General features: G+C 44.4%; 1 protein-coding gene and 1 long non-coding RNA gene across 4 annotated transcripts in view; one reads left to right on the forward strand and one right to left on the reverse strand.

Moving 5' to 3' along the window:
* The window catches only part of LOC121593754 (glutamate synthase 1 [NADH], chloroplastic), a 29055-nt gene that overhangs the window by 6978 nt on the left and 2268 nt on the right, over positions 1 to 19809 (reverse strand). Inside the window, exons 1-8 of one of the 3 annotated variants that reach the window (XM_041916401.1) lie at positions 14936 to 15168; positions 11402 to 12098; positions 11199 to 11326; positions 3904 to 4156; positions 3386 to 3823; positions 3027 to 3293; positions 1267 to 1389; positions 400 to 402 (exon numbers count right to left, since the gene is read on the reverse strand). In XM_041916401.1, the coding sequence (XP_041772335.1) occupies positions 400 to 402; positions 1267 to 1389; positions 3027 to 3293; positions 3386 to 3823; positions 3904 to 4156; positions 11199 to 11326; positions 11402 to 11620 (1431 nt within the window). In that variant the 5' untranslated portion in view covers positions 11621 to 12098; positions 14936 to 15168. Of the gene's footprint in view, positions 1 to 399; positions 403 to 1266; positions 1390 to 3026; positions 3294 to 3385; positions 3824 to 3903; positions 4157 to 11198; positions 11327 to 11401; positions 12099 to 14935; positions 15170 to 19809 lie in introns of those variants that run through there. The other 2 variants (XM_041916402.1, XM_041916403.1) reach the window with 2 other exon arrangements.
* LOC121593755 lies at positions 7317 to 7975 on the forward strand. Its single transcript, XR_006004836.1, has 2 exons — positions 7317 to 7400; positions 7505 to 7975. It is a non-coding gene; the product is annotated as an uncharacterized LOC121593755 (long non-coding RNA).

The following is a 19809-nucleotide window of genomic DNA, read 5'->3' on the forward strand; positions in this document are numbered from 1 at the left end:
TAAAACACAGCAGGAATTAGGTAGAACCTAGAAAAAAGTAGTCATTGAGAAACGGGTAACATGTGTTTAACATAAAAATAGAACCCAACAGTCTAAAACAATAAATTGCTACACTATTTTAAGCGGGAAAGATACAATTTCACCGAAAGCTCAACGCCTTGCTACTACTACTGCTAGCGTAGCACTATTGATTTGAATGCCTTTTACATGCATTGTTGGCAGGCCAAATGTACCCAAGCCATAACCAAGAGTAACAGATCCCAAAAAATAAACCTAAACATGATGTGTAAAAACAAAATCCTCTTAAAAAAGCGATAAAGCATGAAATTATGCAGCCAGCGAAGCACACGCAAAGTAACACGACGAAGAGCCGCTACAAATTAACTTGAATCCACTTACCATCTGCGCAGTGTCATGATGTTGGGTTGGAAGAAGGTGATGATGACGTGTGTTTAATTTTTCATAGTCGAAGTGTTGAATTTTCAAAAAAACGTGGTTGAAGTGTCGTTGGAGGATGTTGGGGGCATTCATTAACGTGTTGCAATATGCAAATTGTGTGTGTATGCGTGTTATGGATGTGGTTGTTCCAACGTTTGGATGGAATGAATGGAATATTAGGTGTTAATGTACCAGATATCACATGAACAAATGAGACGCCACAACAAACACAAGATACAGTACGAAGTAAGTCACCAGAGGCAGTTATGGTCGTTCGAGATATGGATGGACAAGTACAGGTTTGTTGAGGGATGAAGAAGAAGATAATTTCATGTCGCCAGAGCGAACGGCGAACGAGGCAGAGAGAAAGAGAGAAAAGAGAAAAGAAAATAAGGGTTTTAAAGATTAGTAATAGTGCCGGATTTTTTCGAAACCATTCTATAAAACATTCGATAACTACTCAAGAATTAATGTAAATGATTATGTTCGACGAAACAATTCTGATTGCTTAGTAATACTGACAATGCGTTAGTTGATGCTAATTAGGACTACATGTGTTTTTGGATATTACATCGCTAATACTACGACATTAGATGTACAGCCGATACGAAATGTATGGGAAAATGAATGTAAAGAATAAACTGTATCTGGCAGGAACTCTTTGATGTTGGTTAGAATTTTCAATCTAATCAGTAGGACGTTTCACAGCAACAAACTTATATAGCGACTCCTCAACGTTTTCTGCATCCTGGACCAGCTTCGGCCATATTGGCGCTGAAAAAACCAAATGTACGGGGAAAACACACGAATTATCGGGTATATCCTTACCTGCTCCTTCAGCCATTCGCTGTGTGGACGGGATTTGGCAATTTCCGACTTCAGCTCGATGTCCTGGATCAGCGACTTTTGCTCCGTGTCCACCAGCAGCATACGGCCCGGCTTCAAACGGCTCTGCATTTGTTGAAGACGATGAGTGCGCATTTTCACACCGCGCGAGACACGACAAGTACAAGTTTCGTCCCCAGAATTTACACATCCAGGTAAGGATGGTTGTTCGAAAGTGTTTTGCAAACGTGTTGTCACACAATTTTCGTTCAATTTGTTTCCATTATTAAAGGACAGTAATGTGTGTATGTGTGCGTTGCGTTACATTCGAACCACCGTTTACCGTCAGTCAGCCGCCGTCGGGACCATTCGATGTGCAATGCGCGTGGAATTGAGCAGTAAGTAGGAGATATAGAGAGAGTCGGTTTGCGGTGCGATTTTACAGGGAAAAGAATAGGGAAACATTGGTATGATTAGAATAGTTGTTGACTAATTTGGTTTGTTTTTTTGTTTGTTTTTTTTTTTGGTTCGTATCGAAACATAAGCGCAAAGTTTTGCCTTTTTGCATGATGATGATCCTGACTAGAGTGTGTTTTGGGTTGGAAATGGAAATGGCTGTCTAGGAGCGGACACGCGCCATGAGGGACACGTGCCATTACTTTTTCGTGTGTGAGTGATTCTTTTTCACAAATTTGTGATCTCTTTTTTATTTCCTACAGCGCTACTAGGTATGTGTGCTTGCGTGTGTTTGTATGCGATTGTATGCGCGCAACAGACGGTACAGAACGAAGAGGATGAAGGACGAAAACGCGATCGTGAGATTCCGATTGACGGACGAAACACTTGGTTAACTTGAATAATAAGAAGAAGAGAAAAAACATACAAGACTAGAAATGAAAAATGCCTTAAGTGCTACGGGTGAGAAGCATTACCGCTCACTTGTCCCGGGATACATTCCCAACGACTAACGGGAAGGCAGAGACTTGGCATCCAACCGGTACCACCAGGGACCACAGAGACGTGCGCGAGCCCATCCACCCATACATCCACCCCGTGATTCCACACACAGACACACACCACAGGACATAAGCCTTGGTTGTTTTTTTTTTGGCACCTTTTTGCCGCAGTATTTTGTCGATTAGTCGCACTTATTTGTCTTTGTCGTATTGTGAATGCTCTTTTTTTGTCTTTCGAGCTGACTTCCAGCGTGCGCCAAACGTCCACTCTCTTTGTCCAGACAACTAAAGTGTCAAAGGTACGTTGCGTTTTTTCTTTCTTTTTTCTTTTTTCCATTCGTTTTGTTTCAATTTTTAACGCCAATTGCCACTTTCTAATTCTCTATCAACCACTTGCCCATGCAATTCTTGCACTCTGGTTGTGCTCTCTCGTGCTCAACACATGATCGGAGATCAGCCGACTGTATGTATGTGTGGGTGTGGAGAGATCGACAACAATCGATGAATGAATGATTCGATGGCTTCTAACTATCGCCGGCCAGCCGAGGGGGGAATCAGACGATGCATCCTTCGTGTGATCTAAAACGAGCTGACCATCATCAATCATCAACCGGGTCCCCTTCGCACAATTTCGCTCGTATCAATCGGGATGGTGGTGGTGGTGGTGGTACGACAGTTGCGCGTGTGTGTGGTGGTGGTGGTGGTGAAGATGGTGGTGGAGGCATTAATCGATTGAGTTTTTATGAGAGCATGTTTTAAACGAATCTACAAAAAGAAAAACCGCATAAGTACACCCAATGATTCTACCTTTAGCGTAACGTCTTTGGGATCTACGTCGTAAACGCCGACTTCCGAGGCCATGATCAGCAGATTGTCCCGGGTCACGTAGAAGCGGGACGGGCGCAACCCGTTACGATCGAGGATGGCACCGATGTAGCGCCCGTCGGTGAACGAAATCAGTGCCGGGCCGTCCCATGGCTCCATCACGCAAGCGGACCAGTGGTAGAAGTCGCGCTTTTCCTGCGACATTGTACGGTCGTTCTGCCACGCTTCCGGTACCATCGTCATGACGGCCTGTTGTGGAAAGCAGAACGGATATCGCATTTCATCAGTGAACAGATATCGCCTTCACCTTCACCTTACTCTTTTCGAAGGTGTTAACTTACCTCCGGCAGTGAACGATTTCCGACTGCGGTCAAAAACTCGAGCACACAATCGCACGAACCGGAATCGGACAGGTTCGGTTCGACGACCGGATAGAGCTTCTTCAGCTCGTCCCCGAACTGCTCGCTCTTCATGACACCTTCGCGAGCCTTCATCAGGTTGACGTTACCGCGCAGCGTATTGATTTCACCATTGTGCGCCAACACGCGCAGCGGATGGGCACGCTCCCAGGACGGGAACGTGTTGGTGCTGAAGCGCGTGTGCACCAGCGCCAGATAGGTGAGAAAGTCGGGATTCTTCAGGTCCAGATAGTACTCCCACAGCTGGTCGGACGTGAACAAGCCCTTGTAGACGATCGTTTTCGGTGTCAGCGAGCAGATGTAGAACCGGCGACCCGGGCGCTGCAGCTCGTGCGTGGCACGCTTGCGCAAAATGAATACCTGCGTGATAATCCACAAAAGGGAAATATTAGGAGCAAACGTAGAATAAAGACAGTTTAAATTGATTTAACACCACATACCTGTCGCTTAAATGTTTCCTCATCAACGTCAGCAGTTACAAAGACCTGGCGGGACAGGGGCTCGCTCTTGCGGGCGACGGCACCGACCGCCTCCTGGTTGGTAGGAACGCTGCGCCAGTAGATCACCTGAACGCCGAGGCTTTCAGCCAGAGCGTTAAACTCCTTTTCCGCTTCCTCGTGCGAGTTCTTGTCCAGATAGAAGATACCCGTTGCATAGCGGCCAAATGCTGGAAGCTCAATGCCATGAGAAGCCCTAGAAAATGGAGAAAATGTAACGTTATACCATCAGCAAACATTGACCAACAGTACAATAAAGTATATGTCGGACTTTCGACAAACTGTTATACGTATAACAGAATCATTATATGAATGAGTCAATCATTTACTTAATCTTTTATCTCCAAAAACGAATACCAAAACGACCAGTTCATTCATACTTTGTTTCCTACCACCATTCGTACCTCTCTCATCTCTATTTTCATAGAGAAAAATCAATAAAAGCGCGCTACTGACGTCGTAAACTTTGCTGCCGATTAGAGGTCTGGATCAAGTGCAAGTCTCTCCTCTCGTAAGCTTGCATCATACTTATCATCTGGCTCGGGTAGATGTTTGTTATTGATCTGTTGTATTTACAGCGGGGCGCATCTTTACACATTCGCCAGGGCAGAAGGAAAGGGGGCGCATAACAATTGACGCAAATGGTCATCCGTTCGTTTCATCCCATCTTCTACGTAGCAGCAGTAGCAGTTAGTACGTTAGTGTACTGTAAAGTATTGCACCATCATACGACCGATTGGAGCAGCACACGTCGTGAAAGTAAGCAAAATGCCTCCCTACCGTAATCTCTGATGTCACGTTAATCTGTATTGCATTTCGCTTGTGAGCCTTTGTGTTCTACAGCACGTCAAAGACGGCACCCTCTCGTAGAGTCGCTGAGCTATTGTCGTTGTTTCAACAAAAAAATTCCATTACTTTATCTTTTCTTGGTTTGCGCATGATATCACCAGGCAGGTCAGTTGGTATATGTGGGTTGTTGTTACTCATATAAGAAAGATTTAAAACTTCCAAAGATATCATTTAAAATTTCAGGGTGTAGTCTAGTAGTGTGGCCTAGTGATCTACTACATTTCAAAAAAATGTCCGGAATCGCCGGAATTCCTTTCCCTGCAGTTCCATGAATCACAAACGGACACGTTTGACCATTTTTCACCTGTTACTGATAATCTTTCACCCTCCGCTGGGTTCAACATGTTTGAAATTTATCAAAATAATTAGCCACCAATAAACGCGTTCCCTCCCTATCGAGCCGGCGAGGTGGACACCCTTACTCACCAGTTCTAGGCGGTTACACTGGGGCAAGCGGCATATTTCATTCAATTCCTGCGCCCGTGCCTTCCCTTATCATAATCACTTCTTACAACACACGATGTGGTGTTGCTTGTTCTTTTTTGTTACACATTCTCTCGCCCTCCCCGGGAAACCTCTTGAGCCTTCCTCTTCTTTCTTTCACGCCTTGAGCGCGTGAACTTGAATTTGGAAGCGTTGAGAGAGAGAGAGATTCGAGGTTAAGAAGCTCAATGTTTATTTGTCTTCATCCCGCAGCGTGATCATCTTCCGCGTGATCACAGTCCACCGTATGATTCACTCGCGTTCTGTACGATTAGCGCCTAGGAATCTGTGCGTATCAAGGTTGTATGCCGCTTGTATAGCAAAAAAACAGTCCTGAACTGTGTACTGGAAGATCAGCAGGATCATGGAGCATACATAGGCACGTGAAGAAGGTTCGCGGCCGCTTCTGTCGCTCTGTCTCTCGTGATCGATTCGTTATCGAGTGCAGATCATTATCACCCATTATCAAGAGGCGGCTACCGTCCAGTTACTCAAACACGACACACCAACAGGTAGCTTGCTTGCCTTCGCTATCGATAGTCTGGGCGACATTGAAATGACCTTGCGCCATATGCCCCTGGCTGTACTAGTCTGAGCTAAGTGTATAACAACTCCAAAGAGTGTCCAGGGAGCAAGCACGGCTCCACGGTACCACAGGGCACTCTTTTGATGGAAAAAAATAATAATAAATAGGCTACATTTTGCCCGTCTCCTCTTCTTGTAGAAAAGGGCGGTGCGATGCTAATGAATGGCAAGCAAAATCAGCGCGTTGTTTCAAGTAATTGTCACCTTACTGTTAGCGCGTAGTAAAGCCGCGCACGGGTTCAGGATGTGTGTAGTAAAGCCAACGCACGAGACGACGTCAAGTTGCCGATGTGTCCCATTAACGATCGGTTGTGAAATAGCATTCGTCAGAAAATAAGACACGACAAGTCCAAAAAGAGGTTAACGGTTTAACTTTTGTTCAAACTGTTGAGGTTATGATTCTGCTCTGTCCAAGAGTTCGCGCATCGCGTTATCTGATGATTGCAAATCGTAATGCAACGCTAGAAAAGGCAAAGAGACCTGCACATTTTGTGTCACCCGCGTCATACAAATTGTTTTCAGTTTCTTTGCACTGCACACACTCGAGAAAGAGTTGGTCAAATCATTCCCAGTCGGCCCAAAATTCGAAATGTTGTGGCAAGTCGCGGCTGACACGCTGTCAGCGTGCTAACGACCTCCAATACCCCCGACGATGGACGAAAGAGCACACTTATCTACGACGCAGTGCTAAAAACATGCAACAAATAATTACGTACATCTTGTGGTAATAAACAAAGTTGTTTTGCATATCAAACGCTGACAGTACTTTAAAATGTTATCGTAGATGTTTTTTTTTTCGTCCATTGCAGCACTCCGCACTATAAACTGCATCTGTGACAAGGCAATAATAAAGAGCCATTTAGATACGCCAGGTATGCACAAACTCCACCACGTAAATACCCGGGGGATCGCTCCTTTACCGCGCAAAAACGCATATTACTGCACGGCCCAGCCAAAACACACATAGCACAACACATACACACGAAGAAACGAAGTAAGTAAGCGCGATCATCATTTGCATTCTTGATATGCTGTAGAGTTTGCCAACTGCCGAGAACTGGTGCCGAACGAACGATAAGAAATTAGCCTCCACCTCCCTCCTCTCCTCTCTTCACTGGCGGCGTCCGTAATAGAGATTCGGTTTTGAGCGACACCGAGAGCAATAACAATAAAAAAAGAACCGCGACATCGGGAAGACGCAAATGCGCGATCACGCGCTACGTGCGTGATTCTGATTGCCGCGGTCCGCGCCAGCCTGTTGCGCCTGGCCCCCGTCCATTCGTAAACCGTGGTGGGTGGATGGGAGGGCATCATTCCCGCACGGGACCGCATACCGGGCGGGTCTCTGTGTCGTGTCTGGCGGTGTGGTAGAACAAACGGTCGTGGACGCTTTTAATATGTTTGTTGTGTAGGTATATTATTGGTTTATTCACTTAACACAACGGCCGTCATGCGTCATCCAAAAGATCTAAACATTTTGTATATGCGAATGGTACACACAAGGGAATGCGAATGAGATTACGGTATGGTCACGTTCAAGGGAAAGATACAACATATAGAGGATTCTCTATGAAGTTTGAGTACATTATATTATTTAATGCTTATTTTATTACTTTTTTCTTTCAAGCTTTGCTATAGCGGGATCAAAGGCTACAGATGAGATTTGATACCCATCCGACTATGTCATAACCCAAGCTCCTATCCATTAGACCACGGAGACATTCCACGTACAACAGTGAAGCAAGGAGTTCATATTTTTCTTTGCACATTTTCGTAGTTTGACCTTTTCCTATGAACAGTTTCCTCGCAACATTATGTCAACATTCTTCCTAACAAATCTCCTAGTGCAGGTGCTGCTCGGTTTTGTAAATAATCTCGCGTTCGAGGCTAAAAAATAAATAATACTCAAACAGACATTCATATACACAGCAAAATGTTCGCAACAAAGCGTGTGGGTGAGCAGACGGCAGCAGCAGCAATCAGGCGGCAGTGTTTTTATTGAAAGCACACGAGCAAAAAGTTGAAAATACCAACAACAGTATTTTGAATCCCTGATGTAGAAATCTTTAAATGAAAAAAATATACAGCTCTCTCGATGTATGGTTTGAAAAGCAAATGTTTGAAAAAGCACGAATGGCACCCCTCTTCCCCCCGAGGATGTTTGATGCTTCTGGATGGCACAAAACACGATGATCTCGCACACATACTTGAGAGAGTGGAATGAAAAGGTAATTAAAATTAAAAATATTTTTCCTGTAACCGCGCAAACTCAGCTGAACGTGATCATTTTGTGTGATCTGCGAAAAAACGTGTGGCACCCACCCAGCGCCTCATACTACCGCGCTCCCCAATAAGTTGTTTTGTGTTTTTGCATATGAAAATCTTTCTATATAGATTGCTATAGCCATTGCTTGATCGTCTGCTGATGCTTTTTGGGAGGGGGGTTAATTTAATTCCCAGACAACAACAAACACTGCCGGTGTGGTTTCAAAATAAAAGTCAACTGCCAGTCGGTGCGCCTAGCTGGCTATTTCCGACATTGCGTTGCCAATTGAACGAAGCTGTGCACGAGCCGCCGCCACGGCTTGGCACGTGCTATAACACCGAGGGAGAGAGAGAGAGCAAAGTGCAATTAAAAACATTTCAGCCTAATTAATAGCACCGTTTTGGCTGTAACAAGTGGTTTCCATTTTGGCAGTGTTCTTGTGTTGGCATAAAGATCACACACACACAATCAGAAGCGGTAAAGGGTAAATAACAGTCTTCTACGCATTTTGCAAACAGTTTGGAATTGTTGGACAGGAAGAACTGTTCAATGCGAATGATGCAACAATTCGAGCAATATGTTAATACTTCACACTAGATGATTCAAAGCATCTACCTTTGAACGTTCATATTACGTTGTTTTCTTCCGTCTACCATTGAATAAACAAACACATGAAGAAAACATTCCCCAGGCGCTTGTGTTTAGAGCGAGACCACTAGCGCTCGACGCTCTTATCAATAAATCATCGTCACAGCATCGATTTGACCAGTTAAGTGGTAAGCTGTCGTACGTCTATCGAAGAAATTCATCTTATAAGACACAACCTGTCAAACCAGAGTAAAAAGGCTTAATGTACACGTCTTACTATGTCACTATGCTTACTAATGATGAGCGATTGGGATGAGTACTCGTACCTTCTTGTATGAAGGGTTGTTACGAAAGCTTTTGAATTAAATGTACTATTTGAAGCAAATCCAGTAAATTCCCGCTAAAAATCTCACTCTAACGGCAGCGCCACATCACTCGCAGAGCGCACGTTCTTGCTAACGAGTAAACAAGTTAATCTACCGAATTGAAACGTTTCGACGGGCACGTGCTTTTTACATCCCATAGTCGAAGAAAAAAACAGTAGAGATGAACGAGTTGAAAATAGAATGAGTTGGTGTGTTTCTCTTTCCTATGACATCTTTCTGCTGGTGTCTTTTCGACCATTCTTTTTTAACAATTAGCAAACCTAGATCCTTGATCCTAAGAGTGGAAGGCTCTATTTGAACGGTTTAATTTTAACGACCCACACACAGTTCAACCCACACAAATTACTGGCGCGAGAAAATGGCAAATGTGCAAAACAATCAGAAACGAAAAAATAAAAATCTTATCAAAACAAAGGACCAGTCAAAACGAAGTACCGAAATTTTCTTCACCTTCCATTCTGCGCTGTACCACCCCACGACATGCGTACATTGGTTCAACTTTTTTGTGCAGTTCATTTAAAGTTAAAAATAAAATAAAAAGATAATCCTCCTCCCACATTATAGGCAGAGCACAGCGCACGAGTGAAAAATTCTGACCTTCAGCCGGAAGCAAACAGAAGCATAACACCATTTTTTTTTCAGCCAGCGAGTTATCCATCAATGTCACGCGCAGGAAAAAGTACACAAAAGTTCGCTTCCACCCACCCCAGGGATGCAAAGTTAACCACACATCGCGTCACTTGACACGGAATGTAATTTTGCCTCTGCATCACTGTTGTACAGAAAATTAACCATCCTATAGGAATCGAATGAGCAAGAGGCGGCACCGAAAAACAACCTGTAACTCCACGCCATCAGTGCGCCACTCTGGTGTGATAATAATTTGCAAGCTTAAATCATTATGGGCCTTGACCGCGGTCAGCCTTCCGTCGGGGTGTCATATTAACATTTAATTGAGTTAAATCATATCGAATGACCTACCGGGCGCCAAGCGATTAGAGCAGCAGTAGTGTGGATAATCGAAAGTAGATTTTGCCACTGCTGGCCAAATGATAGGAAATGGGTAAGACGACAACATCACGGCTGCTGATTAAATCCGAAACCATGGATAAAATTAATTACATCACTGAATGGTGGCCGGATGATGGTTTTGATGCTAAATAATCAGCAGTGTCACCAGAAGGCGAGCCGGCGGCACCGAATTAGTGACTTACGGTCTATTCCCTGATAGCTTCAATATAGGTTTGGGTTTAGCTGTTGTATAATAGTGAGCATGACACTATTAGTGACAGTAGAAATAAGAAAACTGAGGCTAGCTTGGTAGCTCAATATTATCTAACCTAGAGGACAGGGGTACATCAGACTCAAATAATTAAAGTTACTGTTTGTTTTATATTCTTTTTGCTTTTTTAATAATCTTATTCTTTTAATACGAAGTAAACGAAACGTTGTTTTGTTGTAGACGACCTGATATTGCACAATTTGTAGAAAAGACGGTCTTCAGTTGCTTCCAGTCATTAAAGAGTCATGTCATTAATGGCATTGCAGTATAAAACATATTGGTTTGTGTAAAAATCAAAGAAATACTTAAGCTGCCCAACACATGAACTCGACAATCAACTCAATTAACGTACGATGTAATGATTTAATTGTCCCGCACAAGGACAATCGAACGTTTTGGGGTCAGTCATGAAATAATCACTATCAAAGTGATCTCCACAACTCAAAGCAGAAGATAAAAATGTCTCTACACACAGAAAAAAACTGCCAACGCAAGCCTATAAAAATTCCTCATCAAGGCGATCGCTCATTCTAGAATCCCACTGCAACCGGTATGGTTGGAACGTGAGCGGGGAGGGGAGGGCGGGGGTGTGCATTGCGAAAGAGGCAAATGAATTCCGCATCCAATGAGTGCATGGACGTGTTGTGTGGTCAGAAATTCCAGCACAGAGCACGGCGTCAGAGCAACACGACGCAATAAGCGTCTCGACGGAGAAGCAACGATCAGAAGACGACGGAAAGTGATTTGGTCCCCTTGCATACTAACAAAAAACTGTGCTACATGCGACAGAAATACTTACAGCTCCTTGGCATACAGGTCATGCGGGATCGAGGTGCAAACACCTGCACCATCGCCGGTATCGTTATCACAGGCGCACGCACCTCGATGGTTCATGCGTATGGCAAGCGTTTGAGCATCGCGCAGGATCTACAAATGGGTAGTGAAAGAAATGTGTGAGTTATGGTGTTTATCTACAAAAGCTCATACGCTCATTGATCATACCTTATGGTTCGGTTTGCCTTCGATCGACACGATGAAACCGACGCCGCAGGCCTCATGCTCGTTCTGTGGATCGTACAATCCCTGAGCGCCCGGAGTCTCCCAGTCCATCTGCGTCTTGGAAGCATCGTTCTCGGTCGATCGTTGTTGGGCCAGCTCCTCCGTGGCGGTGGCCACATTGTTAATTACCTCGTACGAACACTCATTGTTGGGTGGGGCCATTCTAAACGGCTTGGTTTAACGAGATACTTCTCAAGCGGTGCTTTTTAAAGGGTTTCTGCACTAGTCAGTGACTTTCACTCAAACTTCTGATGCACCAAAACTGCACAACTGGCACAATGTATTCTCAAATCACTTATAAACCAACCGCACTGAGATAATGTAGGGATATATTAATGTTTTTTTAACAGTTTAATTGTAGCTTTCTAACACTATCAACGACTAAATAGCAACTTCACAACACTGGCACGCACTGAGGATCGTTCAGCAATAATCACTCGTTGTACTTGGTACAGCAATATATGTAGGTAACACACGACCGATGCACAATTGTTGTACAGATCTTCTAGCACGCCACTAACGTAACACACTCTGCAGTCTAAGAGCAACAAGGATAAGAGACTTCAGCGTTGTAGCAGCGCTCACGGAAGACTTGGGATGTTGAAGTAGCGAGAGGAGTACGAGATTAACGTGTTGAATGCTGAAACGAGGGAAGAAAAAGGAACAAAACATTACTCATCAAAGATTCAAGATTCAAGGTTAGGTTAGTATTATGATCACTAATTAAACTATTATTTGACCCGAACTGGCCGGATGATTACGGTTGACAGTTTATTTAAGCCGTCTAATTACTGAAGATCAAGTAAGTGAAATTAATAGCCTCATTAGCAGGATCGTTCACTAGCAGTTTGTACCAGCCATGATCAGGAGTAGACATGAATAAGCGACCCGTAGTGATAGAACGGTTCTTTCCCTCAGATTGCATCCTGCTATTCTTGGACGAAAGCATGATTTGCTATTTGCGTGTAGGGCAGCAGTAGGTAGCAGACAGGTTATCATCGACACCGTAGTGTAATTATTCCCTTCTTTCACGGATCAGCTGTAACAGCGCCTAGTTGGTGGCATTGAGAGAAGCACGTGCCGATAAGAAGTGGAGCAACGTCGTCTTCTTCCTGCTGGCTCAACTTTGCCTCAGCTCCACCCATGGCCCTTCAGACTCAAGACGGAACTGCGCGCCAGAGGAACAACTGGGAGAAGGAACTTGGAACGGGCACCGGAGCAAAGGGCTGATACGAATGATTGCGGTAAACATGGTTGTTTGCAGTATTTGATAATGCTGCTGCGGACCTCACGTGAAGGCATCAAAATAAGTCAAGATGAAAATAAAATTCAAATGTATTTCAATCATCAAGTGGGAGCATTATTTGTGAAAAATATTAAAATAAGTATCTATTACTAAAATTACAAAAATCTAAATAAATCACTAACTACTGGACAGCATTTATTTCCGTTTGACAGGTATTTTATCTATAGTTAGTACCACCCTAAGAGACCGTTTAATAGCTTCCTTGTAGGGGGATTTTATTTAAACAGCACTCTAGCTCCCTGCCATGAACTAAAAACGCGAAAGAAAGTTTAAATGGTAAGCAATTATTTACATTTCTACACGGCAGTGCTCATTATAGGAGCCGGCACACAATACATAAGACGCCATTCCTTTGCGCGGCGTGACACGCTTGAACAAACTGCATATAACTGCACTCTCGCCCCGTTAGGGAAAACTGTGCCTGCAAGAAGCTAACGGGGCAATTTGGCATTTGGCGCAAAAAAAAAAAATAGAAGTAAAATATTTCGCAACGCGCAACGGATCTTCCGGACCCCAAAAATAAGATGACCTATTGGCTGTAACGTGAACGATCAATCCCCCGCGAGCGTGTAGTGTAATGTTGTGAAATGGTCCAGCGATCTTCCCGGAATATAGGGTTACGTTTGTGGAATTGTTTTTGATTTAAAAAAATATATATACCGCACACAATCGCAATGGAAAATTCCAAATATACTTTCAACACTCAAACGCTACCCTCTAACGATACGCAAACAACCGCGCGGCGCAGCACAAGTAGATATGGCAGGAGAGGTGGTGGTGGTGGGGGGTTTGATGAAGGCTAACGAATGGCGTAATAAAAGTATTAAATTTATCGCAATGATATCATGTTTCGACTGTGTGTGTGTGTGTGTGGGCCCCAACCCCTCCATCGACGAACCCGGTAGGAAATGCGATTAATAAACACACAATCGCTGGAACACACATACGTCGTCTCCTGTACTAAGTTAGTATTGTATGTGCTGCAAGCAGCGCCCGGGGTCTGTTCCATTAAGCCCTTTTAACGCACCCACACACACATACACAAAACAAATTACGAAAAAAAGAAACGAGTCTGAAACGATAAATGGAGCACGCTGCAGTCAGCATGTTTTGATAAGAACCTAACGCGACAACGCATCCTCTCGTGCGCAGCGGGCTGGTCTTTCGCGTACGCTGAGTCAACCGCGTGGGCAGTGGGATTTTGGAGTGCAAAGTCTAATTGCAGTTTTTGCTTGCAACGGTGATGGAATTGGAACGGAGAATACTGTACAGCTTTATTTGACACTTTTCACACTATCTTCTCTAACAGTAAACACTCCCACTTAAGTGTTGTTGCTTCAGAGTATCGAGTTTAAATAGCAAACAAAGTGTGAAATAAAACGCCAACAGTTGGATCGGAAATATTTCTTCCTTTCTTCGACGGAATCTGCATTTTCTACGAATGCGCTGACACATTTCCTTCGTCCGTCATCATCTTCGGTCGTGGAAGAAGCAGAACGAAGTGGAACCAGAAGACGACCAACCTCCAATAAGCCGGCCGGCCGCCTTATTCACGCGCACAGAGCGTTGAAAACGTGCGAAACGTGTGGCACTGCTGTTAACGGAGCATCTAAAAAGTACATACATATATCGTCTCTATATCGCGCAACTTCCACCGATCTACTGCTGGGAAGAGCGATTTATGGTCGGTCGTTAGCGAAGACACAACACCATCGTAGCTTGCTTCTTCCATTGCGCTCCCCATACGACAAGTCTCGTGACGAAGAACGCGGCGGCGGTGGAGCACTGACTGCCTGTACTCTTCGAAACACGCTTCACTCGCCTCGAGCTACTCTACAGAGGCGGCACAGAATTCTATTTCCGTCCACGAAACGCTCCCCACCACGGGGACTGATGCCGGCTGGCTCTCTTCTTTCAGCAGGCCACAAGACGGCACTGCCCGCTTCTGAAGGTCTTCTCCAATTAGCGTAGGTCTTGGTGATTGTACGCTCCGAAAACGAAACCCGAGAAAGAGGAGAATTGAGCCGGAGAAAAGCAATGCTGCTCTTAGCGAATAAGTACAATCGAAAGAAACAAAACTTCTAGATCTCTCTTTTGACCACAATTTCACCACACACCGGAAATTAACAAATTTCTACTCTACACTGTTCGGCTTTCGTCAGAGCACTTACTTGCGAATTGTAAAACAGAACTCGTGAACACTAAGCAACAAACACTAGGTCCAATAGGTGGACAACTGTGAGAACACTGGGTGTCCACGTATAGAATCTCACACACGTGTGTATAGATCTCGATCGCAAGAGCGCAAGAGCAGCGACGACAACACAACCGTCAAGTTCGAGCGTTGCCAGTGAACAATGAAGCCGAATGCGTGCTGCATCTCGAACGACCCCCTCTAATTCCGGCCTACAGCCGCGAGCGATAGAGGGCTTCCACTATCTCTGCGGCTTCTTTATCTGCCACGCTCACACACACTCTCTCGCTCTCTCGCTCTCTTTGCCGAGAGCAAAGAGCTCGAGGGCGAAGTACCAACCCCGCAGAGACCGGTTCGGCAGTGCAGTGACGCCACTGAGCAGCCGCTAAGGAGCGACAGCGCCAGGCAAACAGGTCGGTCAGTCGGTCGGTCGGCGGCGCCAATGCGATCGTGAGCAGCACGAGACTTTAGCCCGAGAAGGTTGATGGGTGCTCGCCTTGCCGGTCGACAGGCGCGTGAAGGAAGGTTGGCTATGGCTTATCGAACTCTTCTAGATATTGAAAGCCAATTAACAGCACGATAGATAAAAAGAACAGCCTGATGATACCGCCTATTCTAATAATCTTAAGGAATGGATTTTACAAATCGTTCCTCCTTTTTCCAATTCCACTTTTCCTCAATCTTGCCCACAGGGAAGTAGTGTAAACCTGTTCGGGCAGCCTTCTTCTCAACCCCATGCCATTGAACCCGTTTTTGCAAAGATGAACTTAAGAGCGATCAGAATGAAGCCGTTCAATGGGCGTAATTGACTGACAGTAGAAATGTTGTTTGGAAGAAAACCACCACCTGAGGAAAAGAAAAACCAGTCTATTGCTCGCAGGCGAATCCGCAATTAGACGCCGCGCGCAGAGATGATGAAAATCAATGCTCCTCTACACAGCAGCCACGCATTGACGTGTGCAATAATTGAACTGGGTGCTTTTAATTCTCTATTTTAAGCCATACCCAACGGTAACATCCCCTGCAGAAGTGCGGCAGAAGGCCACTGTGGCCACGGGCGTCTCCGTTGCATACCCTCTACGGCTGTCTAGACAGATCGTTCCTGGCACGGGGGTGCGCCGGCTGCGAATTGCGAATAATGCCGGCCGGCCGGCCGGCGAAGCAACCGGTTCTACACCGATCAGCGCCATACGCTCGTGCGACTTTCGCACCTTGCAATAAAGCGATGCATCGAATCGGTTAAATTGGCGTTTAAGTTTAATATTGTCTTCTTTGTTTTAAATTCTATCCCGTATTATATTAAAATGTGTTGCAACATGTAGCTAGATCATTGCTTTAAATTGAGAAATATTAAATCTACTCTGCTGCAAAATTAACACTGTAATCGACTAGGTTAAAGTCGATCCGTTCAAATTGGCAAATATCTGCTAATTGCCTATCTCAACATCACTTTAACCACATTTACACCTTTCAAAATCAGAAAGTAATATTTCATAATCATGCGAAAGTATCGAGCACGTGAAGTAAACAAGCTCCCGGAATCTCCTGCACGGAATCCAATTGCACCATCTGTCGCGATCATCTGCTTCGTTTGCATTACTCGGATTTTAATGCATTTACTACTCTCCCCACACCCCCACTCTGTGTACCAACCCCTTCAGTGTACTTCTACGTGATGTAACATTCAATTGCGCATCTACTACCATCATCGTGTCACGCTTGATGGAATCGAGTTTAATCAATTGCGCTACTACACAGCCACGCGTACACGAGAAAGGAATGTTGTGTCGCCGCCGCCGCCGCCGCCGCAGCCGCTTGCAGCAGAAAAGAGCTCGAAGCTGCTCCGTTTACGGATTACGGATTGTAAATTGAACCCGCACGTATAACTTAATCAAAATGTGTCGTCACCATACAGCGTGGATTCCCGTAGTACAACAACGGGGATGTGGTTTTGCTGCGTGAGATGCTGCGATCCAGATTTGTTTGTACGCTTCTATTATTTGCACAAACTTATGCAATTTTCGTTCTGTTTCGGCCGGGATAAAAACCGACACATCGAGTGCAGTTTCAAATGGCACAAATGCACACGTTTTAGTGTGGTCGATAGAGCGCAGCGAATGTGGTTTCGTGTGTACAGTTCCGGCACTGCGTAGTAGATCTTCAGTAAAGTGGAATAATTTGCTGAGCAAAATTTGCATCATCTACATGGCGACAGCTCGGGAAGAACCTAAAAGCATATAAACACAATTCATGAGTTACAGCAGTTACATAGCAATTTGCCAATATTTTTTTCATTAAAAGTTAAAAATTTACCATTGTAAAAATCAATCTCCTATCCTTTTTTGGAATTCAATGGTTAGAACCATCCCGCACTGAATACAATATGATTTAATGCATTGAATAAGTCAGCCAACCCCGCACTCTGCTGCCATTTTAAAAGAATTCGTTAATTTATGACAAGGATCTAAATTTGTGCCAATTTTCTTTACCCACTTATTCCCGCGACAGCAACAAGTTGTTTTTACTGGCAATAAAATTATCAATTCTGCCTCACACATTGGGGTACTACCGTCGGGTTGACGTTTGGGATAATTGAAATGACATTGAGACGCCTCTCTGCATTTGACCGTAATCGACTAGCAGCCACATATTGAACACGTTTTGCATAACGCTATCGGGTGTCTTCCAAAACGAAGGAAAAGTACTCGATAGTTTCCAAGAATGCAGCGTGCTTTTTAGACATTTACTGCTTTTTGCTCCAAAGACGAGGGACACCTGGTTTCACCTGTGTGCGTGTGTGTGTTTCTTTGTGTCAATAAATCGCAACGTTTCGTCGATGCAGACGACACGCTCTTGAATAATTTATATCGCTCCTCCAGACACAGGACGAGACGACAGCGACGACTCTTCGAGACGGCAATGCAACAGCATACAACCCGACCCGACCGCTCGCTCTCCCATTGGTTCTGCCGTTCGTTGAACTCTGGTGGTGTCAACAGATCGGCCCACATCCTTTCGCGATTGGCCATACGCCAGCTAAAGTCACTTTCGTTCGCGAAATGTAGCGAAATGGGGACAGTCGCTTATTGACATAACTAAAAAGAAAGATTATATATTGATTGTATAATATCTTGAGCCAGTTCATCAGTAATTTGATCTTTTGCAAGCATTTATCCACCAACATCGTTTTACGCCAATCGGTTACAAGCACAGTACACGACTGGCAAACTCTCCTCCTGCTGCTGTTGCTACACTGTACCGTAGCTAGATTCTGTTCACGTTTTTGCAACGTGCACACGCACGCAGACCATTCTTCTTTGCGAAGATGTTGCCCTCGGGTAGGATGTCAAGGGGATTAATGGTGTCCTGTAGCCGGCACTGGCCGACCACTCAAGGTTAGCGCTCGGGCACACATTAAACGCTTAGGAACGTGTCCGCTCTGGTGCCACTCAAGGCATACAGACAAAAAAAACTGTTTTATGTTAGATTTTGCCTATGCCGTTTTCGCGTAGATTTGACGATCCAATACTTGCGGCGGTTGTGTTGTGTTTTTGCTCGTAATTTTGTTTATTTCTTCAACGCTTGCAAAACGTTCCGATCTCCCTCTATCGAAACAGTACGAGGTCGACAATCTTTTGAAGACTCTGAGGAAGAAGATGATGGGCGGTAAAAGATTTATAGTGTCTTCGAAGCAAACGGACACACTGCTTACACAAAGCGAACGGTCGTAAAACGGGGCCACACCGAACAGAAGCTTTTGGTATATGATTAGGGTATATTGCCTTTTTTTTCTTAACATGTGCCTTCTGCAGGTCATGTTTACACTAAAACAAATCCGCATAGCTTTTGAATGTACGCTGTCAGTATGAATTTTCTTCCGTTTGCTGCTACTGTCTAAGGTGACCTTTTTCTGTTTTAGTGTATATTCTTCACAAATAACACCAACCAAAGGAATGTCTGCTATCTGGAAGGAAGGGATGGAATGTCACAACCAATTAATATCCTCTCTCTAGCTCACTGATCCTGACAACACGCCTGAGGGCTTTCTCAGAGAACTCTAATAAGAATCTGATGAGTTTTTTGTTTTGTTCCCCCGATGTATGACGCAAATCACTTCCTCGTCTAGCGTGTTGATCGATCATAGCAGAGGAAAACCCCCTGCAAAGGAAAACCAGCTACATATCTATCCATCATGCAAGCTTTTGATTATTAATTATTTCCCTATCTTATCGAAGTGGGGCACTTTGGGGCTATCTATATTTCATGTTTTTTTATGCATCATTAAGGCCCCCCATGGGACGTTCAATCCTAGTACGATGCTAATTTTTGTACCTCTTATCGTAAGTGCCATAAACATGGCTGGGCAAAATTGAACATCACGAGACGAGGTACGTACAGTATAGTTTACAAACTTTTATAGCAGTAGTTGATCTTGTGGAAAGGAAGATTGTAAAAACATAAACTGACATACAGTAAATAATGTAATAAAAAATCGAAAAATTCCACTCAAATTCAATTATGTTGTCCCGTTTTTGCTCAATATCATTAACATTGAGGTTGATAAGATACAAACATTACTTAAAACAGCTGATTATTGCACGTCCACGGTAGCAGTCACGTATCCTTTTGTTGACCTTCTCCGGATATCCTGCGACACGGCAACGTGCAGTGGAGTATCGTTCGCAGGGAGAGGGGGGGGGGGAGGATTGCAAAACAGTAAAAGGCCATCTCGGAGTTGCGAATTTCACAACTCGACCAAACCAACGACCAACGGGTTTCTCTCTCGCAGAAGTTTGGATATTAAAGCAAAAGAAAGAGAGAGAGAGAGAGAGAGAGAGAGAGAGAGAGAGA

The sequence above is a fragment of the Anopheles merus genome, chromosome 2L (assembly GCF_017562075.2).
Source record: "Anopheles merus strain MAF chromosome 2L, AmerM5.1, whole genome shotgun sequence".
Lineage (NCBI taxonomy): Eukaryota > Metazoa > Arthropoda > Insecta > Diptera > Culicidae > Anopheles > Anopheles merus.